Source organism: Larus michahellis, chromosome 3 (genome assembly GCF_964199755.1).
Source record: "Larus michahellis chromosome 3, bLarMic1.1, whole genome shotgun sequence".
NCBI lineage: Eukaryota > Metazoa > Chordata > Aves > Charadriiformes > Laridae > Larus > Larus michahellis.
The window spans coordinates 14,409,247-14,427,437 of record NC_133898.1 but is presented as its reverse complement, the minus strand read 5'-3'; the positions used below and the strand labels follow the sequence as shown (position 1 = coordinate 14,427,437).

At 43.4% G+C, this 18,191-nt stretch overlaps 1 protein-coding gene across 3 annotated transcripts in view; it reads right to left on the bottom strand.

Moving 5' to 3' along the window:
* Positions 1 to 1,191: 1,191 nt before the first annotated feature.
* Positions 1,192 to 18,191, bottom strand: part of SLC24A3 (solute carrier family 24 member 3) — a 179,470-nt gene continuing 162,470 nt past the window's right edge. For all 3 annotated transcript variants that reach the window (XM_074578694.1, XM_074578692.1, XM_074578693.1), the window contains exons 15-17: positions 17,371 to 17,483; positions 3,984 to 4,049; positions 1,192 to 2,947 (exon numbers count right to left, since the gene is read on the bottom strand). In XM_074578694.1, the coding sequence (XP_074434795.1) occupies positions 2,798 to 2,947; positions 3,984 to 4,049; positions 17,371 to 17,483 (329 nt within the window). In that variant the 3' untranslated portion in view covers positions 1,192 to 2,797. The remainder of the gene's footprint in view (positions 2,948 to 3,983; positions 4,050 to 17,370; positions 17,484 to 18,191) is intronic.

Here is an 18,191-nt window from a genome sequence, read left to right as displayed (position 1 = left end):
CCAGGTCTGCACTGGTTGATTTGGTTGCAAATCGTTAAGCACATCGCACTGCATCTGTCAATACAAGAAGTGCTTATCAACTCATATATGGCACAAATAATGGCAGTTCAATGTACCTTTTTGCTTCTGCTTAGAAAAAACAACTTGCAGAACATTCTTGCACAACACACAAGTGTCAAAACAAGGTATTTCAGGTTTTACACACAATGCAAAGCTACGATATACTACAGTATTTAATGCACACCAATAGGAAAAGTTCCTAAAAAATACTCATGCAGTTTTTGTGCCATGGGATAGGTAATGGCTATTTCGTAGAAATAGATCCAACTGGCTCCATTGGAGCAGCAGTATAAATATTCAAAATAGAAGTAATAATAGGCCCTGATGTGAAACTTCTCTTTTTTTTTTTTTTTTTTTTCTTCCCCAAATCTGTCCCTCTGTCAGCAAGGAAACACTCTGCTCAGGAGCAACTGCATCTTGCTACAAGAGTATAGGTGTGTGTTTGCGGGGTGGATTTTAGTGAGATATGCCACATTGTTGCTAACATTGTTTGATTTAAGGAAGTATTTTAGGCATTTTAGTGGTTATTATTATTATTAATCACATTAACAACAACAAAAAAGAAACAACAGCAACAAAAAAAAAAACAACAACAGGAAGGTACAGTGGGCTTCCTAACGCAAAAGGACTTCCAGCGGGCATAGTTACGAGAAGGCTACTCAGACAACAGGCTGCATAGCTCAACAAGTAGCAACACAAGCGTTTCCCAGAATGAAAAATGACGACGCAGGCATGTCATTGACTCTCTCTACTGCTTGTCCCTGGACCCTTCCTTCTTCTTGCCAGGGATCCACAAGCACACTTTGTCCACCAAGGCCAGCGGTACACGGCTTTTGCCACTGGACTTCCTCGACACGCACACTGCAACGGCTGCCAGTGCCTCCGCACATTCGGTGTAACAAAGAAAGAAAATCAGGTGCTGAGCTGAATGGAAACCGCAGGGTGTAAATATTTTGATTTACAGCATTTTGCCTAAAGAAAATCAAACTGAAGAAACTTCCAAAAGTGCAAACGAAATTAAAATTGGCTTTCTGTCTGAGAAACAGGACTCTTCTTTTTTTCGGAGTTTTTTTTTCCTGTTATAGTTTCAGGTTTGGTTTTTTTTTTTTTTTTTTAGTTTTCCTTTCTTTTATGTAGGGTTTGCTGTGCCTTACTACCAATATTTGCCACTGTTTGTACCATAGACAAAAACATTCACCTAGCTGGTAGTATCTTAATACATTTCATAGTAGAACATATACAAGAAAGAGGAAAAAACATACCAAATGAATCAGAAGTGATCAGTGCTTAAAGTAAATACAAGAGCCAGCACTGGCAAGAATCCACAGTACCAATACATACAAATGAAGTCGTGATGGTGTTTCTCATGGGGTGGAATCTGCCTGCATATTAATACAGAATTATACAAAATCTAGCTGGGATATTGGAACAATGAATAGCTAAACTTTCACAATAACTTAAGATCTGTGAGCGAGTCTGCATTGAAGATATTCCACATTTTAAAAAGTGCCATCTCTCTCTGTGTCTTCCTCCCTCCCAAAGGAGGGGTGATGAATCCACATGATCTGTATTAGATAAGTTCCACTGCTTAAGAAGACAAATATCTGACCAGGTCCAGTGTATTCTTTAAAGAGTGGCAAATTATGACTTCAGTAACTATGTCTGTGCAAAATATGCCTCTTTTCTTTTAAAGAAACCAGTGTCTGTAACTCATTTAGAAAAGTTCCGACACGTACTTATGTCCTTCTCAGAATGAGTAAGACATGAACTATTGAATCCCCCCAAAACAAGAAATGTGATGAAGCAGAGAAAGTTCTGACCTTCCATTTCCACGTGCAGATCATTAAAAACCAGGACACCTCCTTGGTAGCCCTCCCGGGCTGGCGATCAAACTATTGCTTGGAAATACCATAAACACCCTAGTAATAAAACTCCAACATTAGTAGTAAAATGGTAGCAGTGTTTACCCTTTGAATCCATGTTTACCTTGCTTTTCTCATCACACCTGTACAAGATTCATTATTTATAGTAAAAAGTCATTGTCTGTTGCCTTGACAGTCTTCTTTTAACACGCAGTAAATCCATTCATACGCTGAGTACCTTGAATTGTATTCCCATATTACACTGCCCTGTGACCTTTGGATCGTTACAGGAGACCCAGCGCTCAGGAGAAGCTGCAAGAGAGGACGTTGATCTCTGGCAATTAAAAAAAAACCAACAAAACAACAAAAAGAACCCCAGAAGGACCAAAAAACCAAAACAAAACTAAAAAAAGAACCCAAACAAAAAACCAAACAAAAAAATTCCCATGAATCTCCTTGAAAATCAGCCCGTGTACGACGTACCCTCTTCTGCATTGTAGCAATAGTCTTAAGTCATAAATTAGATTAGTCTTCCATCAAATAACTTAAAAAAAGAAGGAATTGTAGCAGACCAGTTTTGCCTGGCTTGACGCCAGTTAGCAGCCAGTTCATCTAAAGTCCCAGTCACACTGTTCAAAAACTGAGCTAGGAAATCACATGAATGTTGAAAAAAAAATAATCTTCACATCGATGCAGGATTTTTCCAGGTTGTGGGGGGTCAGGGAGAGGGCAGACCTAGATGGGGCCACGGGTCCTATGAACAGTGAACAGGATATACAGCACGACTTGGAGGTGCACCGCATTCAGGAGATGCCAGCCGTGGTTTGTATTGCACAGGTAAGAAGGAAGTTCCTCCCGACAGTCTGCCACCTGCATTAGTGATCTCTGCACATTGGTAAGTTCACAAAAGTGAAAACATTGAATTCTGTCATGATGGAGAAACACAGGAAGATGCCGTAAAGGGAAAGGCACACACACCCTAGCTTCTTATCCAGTTTCCATTTGTTCATGTGGACGCCAAATACCTACAATAAACACAGAGTAAGCCACCACAGCAGGAACATTTTAAATAAAGCGGTAAATCGCATTCTCAATTACAAGAGCACCAAGACGACTCTCCCCTTATTGACCATGGTCACCTGGAAGCAATCACAATGCAAATACTGCAACAAGTGTGCTGAAGACCACAGCTGAGTAAATCAGAGTATCCCCGTTGCAACCATTGAAGTCACACTGACTCACATCACCTTGAGTCCTGGCCCAAGAGCCTTAAGTTTCTGCAATTACTTTGATTTTACGAAGAACAATCCAATTTAATTCCATCAGAAATGTTTTCGAAGGTCAGATTCCTTTTTCTTCACTCAAAATGCTTCATGTGCCCCTCTGCATCTCCATCTAGAGCCACACAGTCTAAGGCTGTGCTGAACTTTGCTTAGTTTGCTCCCACACAAACCTCTAAAAAGGTTAAACTCTTGTGTACGAGGGAATTGTGTTGGTGTGCCATGCGCAGGAGGACTCCCTATAGCAGCTGGTCTCAACATTTGGAAGAGGTCACATAAATCCTCTTCCCTCTATCATTTCTAGTCTGCTACGCTGGACTTGGACAGCTCAGGGAATGCAAGGCACTGATTTCAACAGAAAAAATGTCACATCCAGGCACTATTTGTTCTGGTCTCTGTTGTATTTCGGAAGGTTCCTACAGAGGGCCAAAGTAAACTGTACAGCATTTTGTCTACCTGTCCAGCAGGAGAATAGATCCAGTCATACATCAAGGGATCTGCTTCAACTCTACCATGAAAAATAACTAAAGATTACCAATGGATCTCCTGGACTCCTCCCATGAAAAATACACAAATGTGAGAGCCATCCTGTGACAGCGATAGCTTCTGAGAAGTGCCAGATTAAGGTCTTGGGAAGTTTACAACAGGAGTGAGCATCCCTATCCCTTAACTACAGACTTTGCATCCACTATTACAGCTGGAGGTGAGAAAGGAACAGGTGAAGAAAATGTATATAAAAATTGCTATTTTGGAAACAAAGAACAAAAGACGATATACATACTGTGACAAAAACAGATGCCAGCAGGAGACCAACAGAATAGATAAGTCCTCTGCTGTTTAACCGAATCTGTAAAAGAAGGAAGTTTATAAAACCGTGTCACAATTTCAAGCAACAATATTTCTCTTTGCTGATAATTCTGTAATCCTAAACTGCTGAGTTGCTAAACACTGTCTTGCAAGCTGTAAATGCCAAGTCAGATCATTACATCACAGATTATTTTGCCTACTCCCTGTTGCCAAAAAAGAAGTAGTATTATTAGTGTCCTTAGGACCTGACAGCTTTCGAACTGTTCCACCCCTACATGGACTTTGTCATCCCTTATATTGTTATATAGTGAAATTTTCTTTTTGGCAATTAACTCTTATGTGAGTCCTGTAAGAACAAACACGGAAAAGGAAATTTTGCATTCAGTCACCAATTAACGCTTCACTGTGGGGTGAAAATAAACACGGACACACACAAACACATAACTTCTTCCCTACTCTCACTCATCTCGGTGAAGGAAACAAGTCAGTAATATGATGGCCTAAACCTCACCTCCTGAAAATCATCACTACCAACGTGTTAGGGCACACGAGCATAGGCTGAACATTATTTAGCACTGAGGCAAATAAGGCAAAGAGACAACTTATTGTCTGTAGAGCTGCCTATGGATATTGTCACTTAGGTTCACAGGTGCATCACAAGCTCTGACGTAGCCATCTCCATGGCAGAGCCATGATTACACCCACTGTGCAAGCGAAGAACCGAGATACTGGCCTCAAAGCTGTGAAGCTATTTAACTGACATTTTTAGAGGCTTTGGAGTCTAGCCAAAGGCCTTTACTTGCATCTTTAACCCCTAAATACATTAAAAACATGATTTTATGTAACACAAGCCTAAAACTACATAGAAAGGCCACAGGTAATAAAGCCACCTCCCTAAGCCTGTTCCTCAGCTAGGATCACACCTCTCTTCAGTTTCCTATTCTTCTCTGATGGAGCTTAAGCATTGGCCCTTTGAGCACTTTTATATGATCTTCTCAAATAGTATCACCTGCAGCATCACCAAGGGAGCACTCAGGTGGAGTCTCTCAAGGCATTTCTGCAGCGGCTACTGTGTGAGAGAGGCTTCCTCCCAGGGAAGGTTGGCTTCTCCAGGGAAGCAACAGGGCAACTGGAAGCTGTGGAGTGGGTGCCATAGGTGACTAAATTGTAAATCTTTAGACCACCTGTTATCAGTTGTTACCTTAAGGCCACTATAAGGTAACACAGCCCATCTGTATTCCTCCCTGCACTTTCTGTGTGATGAAACCCTACATGAAGTTGAGTTCCAACTGGCAGTCACCAAAACCAATTACTATTTAAAGTAGCAACCAACTATTTAAGTTTCCTGGCAGAGGTCAATCTTAGCAAAAGATTATGTATGAGTATTTTTCAAGGATGCTTTAGAAAAGGACACTGCTATTGTTTGTCTAGTAGATGTTGATTTTGTGCAGTGCAGTTATATTTGCAGTCACACCACTTTGCTGCTGAGGTCAAACAGCAGAACTAAATGCTGGGATCTTCCTTAATGGGGCTGGTAGCCAATTCTTAATTGCTCAGTTTGTTCTACATTTGTATACAAGGAAAAGCAAAAACATCAGTTCATCCCTGCAAACGATCTGCAGACAAGAGAATACTTCCCAGAATGAAAGTTCATCCACCTCAAACAGTACATTTTTTTCTAACAGCTGGGTTTATTTCTTATTTTTTAAAGTGTTTTTAGTCCATTGAACAATTAAAACTAAACTTTCACGCTACAATATTATTTTCCCAACTGTCAGCACAGAAAATAATGGTACCTAGTGTATCACTGGCCATTTTTTGGTGCTCGCATCCTTTCAGTTAGACTATAAAGAAGCCCATTTGCAAGAGAAGCGGGTATTACTAATTTGACGATAAGCAGCACTACAATTTCATGAATGCAGGACTGCTGAGGCACTTGCACCATTTTACATCACAGTCGGGAAAAACTTTTCACCCAAATATTGCTTCCAAATCCAAAGTAATGATTTACCTTCATTCCCCAAGGACAACCAAGGGGAGAGCCTGACTTCCAGAGCCAAGGAAAGGATTACTGGTTCTGACATTTTGCAAACCTGAGCCTGCAATGACCGCCATACACCCAGAATCCTCTAGGCAAATCCATGTTGGAGACAAGGTCAAGCACGCTGCAGAAAGACAGTCTTGGAAGGATTTCTCTCTTTTCCTGTACATGTTCAAGATTCAGCACGATGACGCATTGCTGTACTTCTAATAAACCATGATAAGCGTGAGTAGGTCTTGCGCAGCTACTATACATTGGAATTGTTATGAGCATTTGTACTCACAAAGGTCCCACCAGTTTGCAGAGCTCTGTTGCTGCCTGAGACTTCTGTTATCTTCACGTATGTTAGAATACTGGCTTACACAAATGGCACATTTTCCTTCTTAACTGATTTTTGCTATCATAAAAAAGGCTACAGCCGTGATGCTCATCTGTTCTTAAATGCATTACAAGATTTCTTTAAGACATAAGGTGTAAGTGTGTGTATGTACAGGGGGACCATTATATTCCTACGGCCATTACATGTAAAATACAGTATTCTCACTAGACTAACCGCCCAAAGAAATGAAGGATTTGGATTGCTTCAGAGTGGGAAAGCCTATTTTTGAACTGTCTGCATAACTGAAGGTGAAAAATGTAACGATCCCCCTGTTAATGTAAACTGCAGGTTCTAAGTGGCGGACAGGAGGAAGTGTATTTTTGCAGCTATGGAAGAATTCTCAAAGGCCACCGTAGCTTCTATTACCAGTCTCGAGAAAACCTCAAAGTTTTGCTGAAACAAGAGCTGCTCTTGGGAAGAGCGACGACATCAGATTCTGACTCAGAAAACCTTTTTCTTTGATATCTTAAAGCCTATTTCCTGTTACACTAAGGAGCCAGGAGAAGCTAAATCTGGAGGCTCTGTGCACACATTATTGCTCCCTGTAGAGATGGACTAGTCCACTGTGTTTCGCTCACCCCTCTTCTCCTGCTTCCACTAATCTGAATGATCCATACATGATAGGTGACCTGGATTTCCATTTTAGGTATTCTAAAATGCAAAAAAACCCTAAACTAGCTTTGTGTAACTAAAATACAAATTTAAAGCCACCTTCCCTGCTACCCCAAATGAGCAGCAGCTGGCTAGGGAAGACAGATGCTATTTTACAATAAATTCCTGTCTGGATTTTGGTCAGGAATTCTGTTTGACCAGTGCCAATATCTGTAAAAACTGTCAGTATGAAATACATCAATCGTAAAGGAATCTACAGGAAAAGGAAGCAAATGAAGCAGCTGGAATTATTTTAGCATGGAAAATGTCTGAATTCAACCTAAAGTGCAGACGCTCCTTCTCAGTTACATCATTAGCCTCCATAAAACCAGCAGACATTTGGAAAGAAAACCATTCCAAAGGCCTCTGTGTCTGATTTGCTGAGGACAAGGCTTCCAAAGAGAGGTGTTTGGGGCTGTTTTCTTTCTTTGGACTATCTGCAAGGCTCCTCTTTGGAGGTCACTCGGGGGAATAAAAGTTGCTAATTAAGGATTATCCAAAAGTAGAAAGCGTATGCTAATTATTTATGACAGGTTTTATACAGTGACACACGTCATGCTGATCCCACATGGGCAAAGCAAACGTGGCAACCGCTTCAGCAGCATGAGCAGCAATTTTCCCTTGCAGTGGTACTGCATTAAAACACACGAGTTTCACTCCAGGTTAACAGCTCTCAACTCAGGCTTAACTAGCAATGCTCCTCACCTGGGATCTAGCCCAGCTCCCACTGTTAAGCAAAGCAATTAGCTATTAATTAACCTAAATAACAAGAAGCTTCCTTTACGAGGCTTGACTATTCCCATAGAAAGAAAGGATTTCCTGGGAAGGGTGGAAAGGGTGTTTTCTAATGCAGTTTTCACTTTCCAGTGCTTTTTGCTCTGCAAAAAATGGGACCATTTATTAGGGTCATTACCTAATACCTCACTCTGCCACGGGACAGCAGGATTAAACCCCTTCCATGTACATAGCAAAGGGTGGTTTCCTTGGGCAAGCAATTGCTAGCTGTGGAATGCACTTTGTCAGGAAGCTCATTTGGCTGAACTGGATACATATCACAGCTGGACTTTCTGGAAGAAAAAGTGCAACTCAGAAAAAGTGCAACTCTTTGGGTAAAAAACTTTGTTGGTGAGCTCAAAGCACTATAAAAGCTGTGCAGAATTCCAAGTGTTTCCGCTGTGGCTCAGGAGGTGCTGCATGCATGGCGTTGCCCTGCCATGCCATGGAGCAGGCAGAAAGGGGACCGAAGAGAACAAAGATGACAGGTGGGAAGGGCTATAAAACAATGAGAAGCGAATGAAAAACAACAGAAAGAGAGTTGGAATGAACTGACGTTGATGTAAGCCCGTCCTCAAAGCAGACTTGCCCTGGGACGGCTGGGAGATGGATTCCATGGATGGATGCTGGGTGTAATTCCGGATGCTGGACTTGCAGTATACATGCTGTGGAGTTACTCTATGTGCACACAAGTAGTCCAAGTAATGTGGCTCGCTGCTTATGCACAGGGCAGCTCTGCATGGTGTGTGCAGGGGGGTCCAGCTGTGTACAATGCACTGCTTTGCTGGCACACGCACTAAGTCTGATCTCACTAGACTTTCACACACATGGAGAATGGCACACATTCAGGCACGGTGCCCAGGGTCTCTGGGTTACTTAAGATAGCCCTGGAGCAAGCTGATTTACACCAGTAAGAAACCTCCCTCACAGCAGATATAATTCCTGTTTAAGTCTTTTGCCCAGATAACTCTTAATGTAAAGGTTTCTTGGAGTAACGCAGTGCTTCGAGATTCTTGCAGCCTTTGTAGCTTACACTGAGAAGAGAATGAAAACTGTCTGGGTTTGTTCAGGTCCAAAATGCAATGGCAGTCTGGTCTTTGAGGGATTTTTTTGCTAAATATTCTCACTCAAACAAAGAAAGGTCTCCTTGGAGCTAGACGGAACTCATTGATAAGCATTTGTGGGGGCTGCAGCCTGAGGATTTGGAGAGATGTTCTCCAGTACACCTTGCACTGGTGGTAGAAGGGGTTTCCAGCGTTAGATCAGCCAGCAGTGACTTTCCTGACGCACTGGTCACATTAGAGCATTCTCCATTTACCATAGCTGAGCAAGGTAGGCTTGAGCAAATAGCCCACGTTGTTTGGGGTATGACCAGATATTCCCTTCTATCAAATTTGCTACTGGGCACTGAAGTATTTTAATTCTTGCATTAAGAGTCACCAGAGGACTGCCGCCAAAGCTCTTGGCTAGCCTATACCTAGCTCTGGAAACAGGTCAGTGAAAACAGAATGGAAACCCCCAAATATTAATGAAAACGAGAACATTTAATTCTAGCAAACACTGCTATTACTTATCTAACACAAAAAAGAGAACATACGGTTTCAAAGGAGACAGGTTCAGATTTGCTCTAAGTCTGCTGAAACTCTGAACAGTATTGCGCTAATTGGCGCACAGCAGGGGTGGCTCATCAGAACCAAAAGGCCGGTACAGCAGCTTCCTACTGTTTTATCCTACTTGTTAATGCTAAAGGCTTTCCTACAATCTTCTCCTGTTTGGCCCAGGTCCACATTAGAACCATTCTGTCCGCAGCAATAGTTAGAGTCAGAAAAGCCACACAAGTAGGTGTGCTGCTTTTTTTTAACCTTCTGTCCAGCTCTGGTAGTCTTTCAACATTTTCTAATCTAATGCCCATCTATCTATTTCAAAAAGTAATCATACAGAACCATGAATTGTTTTATACAGTATTGCTCAGTGGTTCTAAGATAGGTGAAGTATCTTAGTTGAACAGCCACTGAATAGCCACTGTTTACTTATTTCTCATTTCTCTCATTTTAGTTCTATACTTGCCTGGAGGATCCTTTCTTTTTCTGCATTTGATTTTGGACTACTTGCTGCTGTTTCACAAATTTCCCATAAGCCTACAGCTCTGGAAATACAGTTTTAACCGACGAACTATTCCCACTTCTCTGATCATCACCGTAGCCTGCCCTTTTTCTTATTGTGACTTCTAACTAACTGTGAGCACAGGAGCTCAGAAGACTCTGAAATTTGGTACAAAAGCTTAAGAAAAATGTGTTGTTGATCTGTCAAATTATGGTAGAAATAAGTCCAGCAGCTTTCGCATGAGTCAAGTGGCATTTCCTGCAAGAGGCAGTAGAATAGGTTTTCTCAGGGTATGTGACAATGTGTAAGTTCCGGGAAAACAAGGCCAGCAAAACATTCAAAACTCACAGTAAGGGAGGAGATAATTTCAGTTTTTAGCAAAGAGCAGAAAAAGGGCCTCAGCTGGAGCCTTCTTAATTATAGAAGGAAAAGCTCAGTTCTCTGCTCATTTAAGAATAGGAAATGCTTCTTCCCCAGGAGAGAATTGTCTGCAGACGAAGCACTCCCTCATACTGCAAGGAGGAAAAATCAACATTCCCAAACTCTCCTTTGAGGTTTGGCTGGTATCTAGTGGCTAAAGCAGGCCAGACAAACACTCTGTTTTGACTGATCACACATGAAAGGTTTGAAAGTTCAAAATCTACTCTGTCTGAATTTGAACAGAGGCTATCTCCTTGCTTCTCGTGTAGCAAATACAAAGACGCTGCCACCAGCTCCAGCTATTCCCACGCAGCTCCTGCAGGCAATAAGGAACTGAGGCTGCAGCTAAACAGCAGAGGAAAAACAATGGAAACAAAATAAATGTGATTCCATTCTTCAGTTCTTTTCTGGCAGTTGCTGAAGGGAAAACAAGGAGCTATTGCCAAAACCCAAACTGGTTTTGCTCCAGGGTCCAAATACGAGAAAAATTACCTCATTCAGGAATATTAGAAGGACTCTGCTATGTTTCCAGTCCCTTGGCTGACAAAGTCACAGGTCCTTTGTCTGTTTGGGGATCCTTTTCCTGCAGTGTCCCTGCCTGGCAGTGAAAATTCAGCGTAAATCCTGCATTCCCCAGGCCTTGCTGTAAGACAGGGGTCTCAACAAACTGAAACTTCAGACATGTTCTGCATTACCGCATGTTTCAATGGAATTTCCTTCTTGGACCTTTTCTGAGACTCCTAAGAAAGAACCCTTGGTTTGCTCTGTATCACACAATTCACTTTGCAGAGGGTACACACCCTGGCGTACAAAACATGGGAGTGCTGCACACGGACACTCAAGGTATTAAGCAAGAAACGCAGGGGTTATGGTTGGAGAGAATTCCTGTATTGTTAGGAGCTTTGGAAGGGACCAGACACTTTTGCTGTACTACAGTATAACCATCCGAGTCTCCCTGTCACGGAACCTGCGAGAAAGTGCACTCCATACATGCAAACTACTCCAGGAAGCTGGAGGGACTAGCTTTAGCATGCACCTGCTTGCTATGCCCATCCATAGGTTTTTGGGATCAGCTAATAAATTAAACCATTAATACCTGCCAAGCTGCATGCTGCTGATGCAGTGACACAAGCACATCACGTTGCAGATGCTAATGTGACAACTGGAAAGAGTCTGGCACCCCAGAGCAGGAAGAGGAGTAACATCTACAGAAGTGACGAGTGATGCTGCAGGAAGCAGGGCCCCCGGCAGACACTTAGAGCCACCACCCTGTTGCTATCCTCCACCTTAATGTTTGTCCCACAGACTGACAGCTCCATCGAACCTACTCCTCCCTCTTCCCTCAGAGGATTTAAAGGTGGTCTATATGCAGACAACTGGGCTGGAACATGGCAGGGAACAGATACACAGATGCTGGCTGTGAGGAGACGGAGGCCAGCTTTGTCCTAATGTCATAAGATTCATCATAGGGCCTTGAATTAAAACAGCGAACAGCAAACTGGTCAGCGAATAGCAAAGCAGTGACACTTGCCATCTCAATGTGTGTTTCTTGAGTGTCCGCTTCCCTCTGGCTTCTCTGATGTCTAACAAGGCTCACACTGGGGTTACTCCTTCTCTCTCTAGCTGCTCGTTTGCATGAGAGGAATGTAACGTCTCTAAGACTTCTAACTTACTGTCAAATTTTGCTGAAACTGGCTGAAGTTATCAGGCAGGAGAGTGATGGATAGACATATGAGTATACTCCCAAATGCTGATGTGAACAAATGAACCTGGCTGTTTGTCCTTAGGCTAAGATTCCTAGTCTCTAAAATACTCTTGGCTGATGTCTGGTTTACAGCTTCACATCCAAAAAAAGATTCCAGAGGGAAGCAATTGGATGGAAGACGTGAAGCAAATGTCCTTCCACTCTGGATTTGCCAGGGCCACTGGGGAAGGATGCTTACAGGATTACAGAGTCAGCAACGTGTCCAAGACTCAGAGCTGGAAGAGAAGAGAAAGCGAACTCTTTCAAAGGTCTCTCTAGGTCCACAGGGATGCTGCTTTTTCTCCGAAAGTCCTGCTGGCATGCTAGATTAGCTATGGTTGACAACAGAAGGCCAGAGCTGCAGCAGGAGGGCAGCCAAGTGACCTCTGAGTAGTGGAGATGGAAGCTCCAGTGGGAAGCACACAGGAAGGCAGAGTTAGTGCCTGGACATTAATGAGTGTCCAGAAATAACAAGGACTCTTAAAATAATAAACATATAGTTGGGTTAGAGACTAGACATTGTAGAAACAGAAGGGATCCGATATGGAAGCTGTTTGATATTGATTAGATCTCCCTTTTGATGGGAAAAGCATCAGTGGCCTGGCCCAAACCAAGAAGTGTGGGATGGACAACCGAACTGAAGGCAAAGGGCGAGGGCAGAGGAGGACGTTTTTTTCTCTGCACCAACACTAACTAACATTTTCCTTGAGAAGCAAGAGATGGAGCATTCTCTAGCTTGGGGTTGGACTGACTCTAGTCAGCGCTGGAAGGAAAAGATTAAAAATCCAGTATTGCACATTGATGATCACACTGAGATGGACCTGGTTCGTCGTAACAGATACACATAGGCGAGGCAGGGTGAATGGTATCGGAGACGGGTGCCCTGGAGCTTACAGTGGTTTTGCAAAGCACTGCCTGGTGTGCCAGCTTCCTACATCACATCATGTGGGTGCAGCCCCTCTCTTCAGGCTGGGGCTGTGACTGCCCTGCAGTCTCCACTTGCGGTGTACCCACACCCTACAGGAAAATGTTTCATTCAAAGTAGGAAAACAGAAAAAGGGGAACTTCCTTCTCTAAAATAGGTGACAGATGCTTCCAAGATGCAGCCTGAGAAGCGCAAGATGGTTTTCCATTCCTTTCTTGTAACGAGAAAGGAAGAATAAAATAAATAATAAGCTGAAACATCCATTGACAACGGGCCTGGGAAAGGAGCAGTCAGAACTGGGAGAGGCACTTAAGCAAAATGACTGTGATTTAGCAACCCAGCACCAGGATGTGTCTCGAGAGATTCACAGTCTCTTTCCAGTTCTGCCACTTACCTACTGTGTGACCTGCAGCAAGTCCATTAGTCTCTCTTCGACAGGTCCCCTCTTGCTCTTCTCCTGTCTTATCTATTAGATCACAAGCTGTTTCTTCCCCCTCAGGCACTATCTCATAGACTGAACTTGTTTAAACAAGAAGTCGTGATTCTGCATCGGGCTTCTTGTGGTTGCTGCCAGGCATATGACAAAACTATGCAATAACCAGGACCTTGCAGGACAATGCTTTCAATATATCGATGTTTCACAACCAGCCACAAGCTTGCAGGCTGTATCTCATCCAAAGCTCTCCGCTTACCTCAAATCAAAATGCACCCTCTGTAAAATGGGCTCTGAAACACCCACCTGCCCTCAGGGAGTTTAAGGAAGGCTCAAACACAAGCTCATCCTACGAAAGGTGCTACCGCAGCTGAAAGTGCCATTGGCAGCGAGACTGCTCTTGACATTCAGAACGAAACCCCACGAATCTCCTTCTGGTTGGGAGCAGCTACTTGGCTGGTTAGTGTGTGAAGCCGCTTTACCGCATGCGGCTGAGAAAGTTCAGAATGTGCATAATCACAGGACGTCACACTGCCACGTGCATGTGCACACTGCAGCACAGAGGCAAAGGGAAAGAAAAAGGGAGCAGACCCTCTTCTCCAGTTCTGCACAGCAACACACCAGAACTCTTGACACCAGCATTAACAGGGAGCAAGATTTGGCCACAGAGGATTCTGAGTCAGGCAGCCTGGAATAAGAGATACGTAGAAATTTTACGGAGTATGATATTAGAGAAATACCATACTCTTTGAGTGTTTAGACTTCCAGAAAAATAAGGCTGGAGAGGTCTTCTAGGACGGTCTTCCGTGTTAAAGCTTAACTTTCAAATCAAACAGTCTACTTTTTTTTGGCTTCCACAAAAGCTATTACTGCCTTAACAGCTTATTGAATAAAATGCATTTACTCTCTACTTTCAGCAAAAGCTTAACCTTGCCACAGCCCTCTACTATTAAACATTCTGGGGAGGCAATCGTGGTTTTGGATGGCTATGCAAAAGCAATCACGAACAAGCAAGCTCTTTTTGTCTTTTACAAATCTCTCCTTCCTTCTGTACGCAAGACAGGGGCATCACAATGGCTTTGAGGAGTTCCTCTCTTGGAGGAGATGCTACAAGGACAAATTTGGATCCTACCAAATACCGAAGGAGCAGAGCTAAATTGTCACTCTTAGCTCAGAAATTACCTAGTGCTTCTGACTCCCAGTCACATTTAGCGGACAAGCAGGTTGGCCCGAGCCTGTGAACCCCCGCACAGTGAGCAGGCCTTGCTTGTGCGAGCAGCCCAAGGCTCAGCCCTATGGACCCTCAGGGAGCAGGAGCTCCTTGTCCTCTGCCCTTGCTGACCTCTGTGTGCCAGGCACATCAGCAGGGCTCCCTGAATAACTAACAGCACCTTGTAGCTCTTAAAGCTGTCACCAGGCTACACCTGACCCAGCTAACTCAAGCCTTTTCTGGCAACTTAGTAATATTTAAATAATTAATGACTAATAATGTGGGGGATGAAGGGAGGGGGCTTGTTTTGTTTTGAAGTCCAATTATCCAAGGATTTAGACAGAAATCCAGGAACTGCAAGTGAAAACTGAGGAAACTCTCTTTGCTAACTGTGGGGCTGTTTCCAAGACTGCCTTCTCTAACCACGTGATCACGCTGTACAATGATCATTTTGGGTGTGCAAAACAGTAGTGACATTGTTATGCCTCCATGAAAGCTGGCTGCTTCTCTTCAGTCACTTGTTTTCATCCTTTTCCGCAAAAATATAGATGAGCTACAGATAAGTTGCTCATTGAAGAAAGGGATTTTCTTCCTACAGCATTGCTTCCTTTTGTCACACCTATATTCAAGGAGAGGGAAGATCCCAGGAACTACAGGCTGGTCAGCCTGACCTTGATACCTGGGAAGGTGATGAAGCAAATAATCCTGGGAACCACTTCTAAACATATGAAGGACAAGAAGGTGATTGTGAGCAGACCTACAGATTTAAGCAGGGGAAATCATGTTTACCAGCCTGATAGCCTTCTATGATGAGGTGGACTTGCTGGATGAGAGGAGAGCAACAGATGTTGTTTATGTTGACTTTAGCAAGGCTTTTTGACGTTGTTTCTCAAACATACTCATAGACAAACAGAGGAAGAACAGATGAAATAAGTGGACAGTGGAGTGGACTGATAACTGGCCAAACCGCTGTGCTGAAAGTCCAGCTGGAGGCCAGTCAGTAGTCGTTTACCCCACGGGTCAATGCTGCTTAACGTCTTTATTCATGAACTGGATGATGGGGCAGAGGGCACCTTCAGCAAGTTTGCAGCTGGTACAAAACTGTGAGGGGTGGCTGATGCACCAGTGGGTTGTGCTGCCATCCAGAGGGACCTGGACAGGCTGGAGAAATCTGCAGGCAGGAAACTCACGAACACCAACAAAGGGAAATGAAAAGTCCTGCACCTGGGAAGGAATAACCCCACGCATCAGTACGTGTGTGGGCTGACCAGCTGGAAAGCAGCTTGGCAGAGAAAGACCTCTTGATCCTGGTGGACACCAAGCTAAAGTTCACAATGCACCCTTGTGGCATGGAGCACCAACAGCATCCTGGGCTGCGTTAGAAGCAGCACTCCCAGCAGGTAGAGGGAGATGATCCTTCTCTACTCAGCATTGGTGAGACACATCTGGAGTGCTTGGTCCAGTTCTGGGCTCCTCAATACAAGGAACATACAGACTTACTGGAGCGAGTCCAGTGAAGGCCCACAAGAATGACATAAGGGACTGCAGCACCTGAGATACAAAGAGAGGCTGAAAGAGTTGGGACTATTCAGCCCGGAAAAGAGCAGATTCATGGGAATCTTATCGATGTGTATAAATACCTGATGGAAGAAGACAACGTGCAGCCAGACTCTCCGGAGTGGTATCCATTAAAAGGACAAGAGATAACATGCACAATTTTAAATACAGAAATTGCATTTAAACGTAAGAATGCTCTTTTACTGTGAGAGTGGTCAAACACCGGAACAGGCTGCTGAGAGCAACTGTGTAGTTTCCATCCTTGGAGGTATTCAAGACCCAACTGGACATGGTCCCAAGCATCTTGCTCTAGCTGCCCCTGCTTTGAGCAGAGGGCTAGGGACCAGATGATCTCCGGAGGTACTTGCCAATCTCAACAATTCTGTGATTCTCCAGTCCTTTAACTTTGCGTTTACTCGGTGATTGTAATCAACAATCTTTCCCCTGTCCTACACTGCTGTCTGAGCGTTGTCCAGCTAACAGCAATAGCAACAGCGAGTTCCCTCTAGGACTTCATGGCATCTCCTCCTCTGCCTTGTCAGAAGGGAGCTTGCAAACAACTTTGGGGACAGGGGGGTGGCTCTTTTGTCATTTGGGAAGTAAAGGACAGTTTCATTGGTGTTGGGTAGATTTTCTCAAACAGGAAAGCTCTGCAGTGTTTCCTGATGATGGTCATGCTCTGAAATATCCAGTTATTTAATGCTTCCTTCATCATACAGTGTGTTAACAGTTTAACCATGCTAGAATTTTTCTTACCAAAGGCCCTAGAGGTTTTCTCTATGCTTTAATTTTCACCTATGCGTTTATCCCCTCTGTCTTACTAAAAACAGGATAATTCTCCTTAATTGGAATATATTCAAGTGCGTGAAAATACCATATACTCTAGTGACTTTGCTTATTTCAGCACAGACTGCCTTTAAGGAAGAAATGGAAGTACCTGTCCTCCAAAGGATGGGGAACATCCACTGACAATTACTTGGTACTTCTCCCAAACTGTAACAGAGCAAAACTATTTGTTTCTCCAAATCCAGTCCACAGAATTTTGGACTTTTTTTTTTTAAATAGGTCTGTTTTCTTAAAGAAAAAAATTAAAAAAGAATCATATGAACTAATGTAGGACTTACGTATGATCCATAATTCACTGCTAGGGTCTGCAAAGCCCACGGGAGGCCTAGGCCAATTAAAATATCAAAAACATTGCTTCCGATGGAGTTTGACACAGCCATATCTCCCATACCTGCAGGAATGGAAACCATGTACAATCAAACATGTCTCAGAGAAGTCTTTCAACTTTTAAACAGAAATACATTAATCTGAGCTAATCCAGACAATTTCCAAGGAGTAAGGCAAAGAGTTAAAGGAGATCTCACTCATCCCATTCCTTCCCTTTCACCACCCCATCACACAAGGCTAGCAGGGTTGAAGGGCCTGAATCCACCTCCTAGGATCATCTGAGAACTTCCCCCAACTAATCCTCCACTGCTGTGGGGACCCTGGCCACTGGCTGTGCTGGCTGCAGCCCACTGGCACTCTTGTGCCATGCTCAGTGGGGCTTTTGATGCTTAATGTAACCATGACACATGAGTTTCTATACTGGACTGATTAGTTTAGGTCTTCAGTTAGTCTGTTTATTAAGCAGCCAGTTGTTTCAACGAAGAGCCACTGTTTTTGTTCCCCAAAGCAGTACTGACAACTTTCTTTTTCTCTTAAAACACCTGTTGCTGGAGTCACAAGGGAAAAAAAAAAAAAAAAGAGTTTCATTAAAAACAGAACCATCTTCCAGTCCTTATGACTGTGGAGACAAGCTGGAAAGTGACCTGAAAGACCCTTATGCCATGTTTTGAACAATTCTATACCATTGATATTTAAATTAAGGAAAACATTGTGACTTTTGGGGAAGGCTTGTAGTTGACCGTAGTGCCAAAATTTGTTCCGCACCATCATT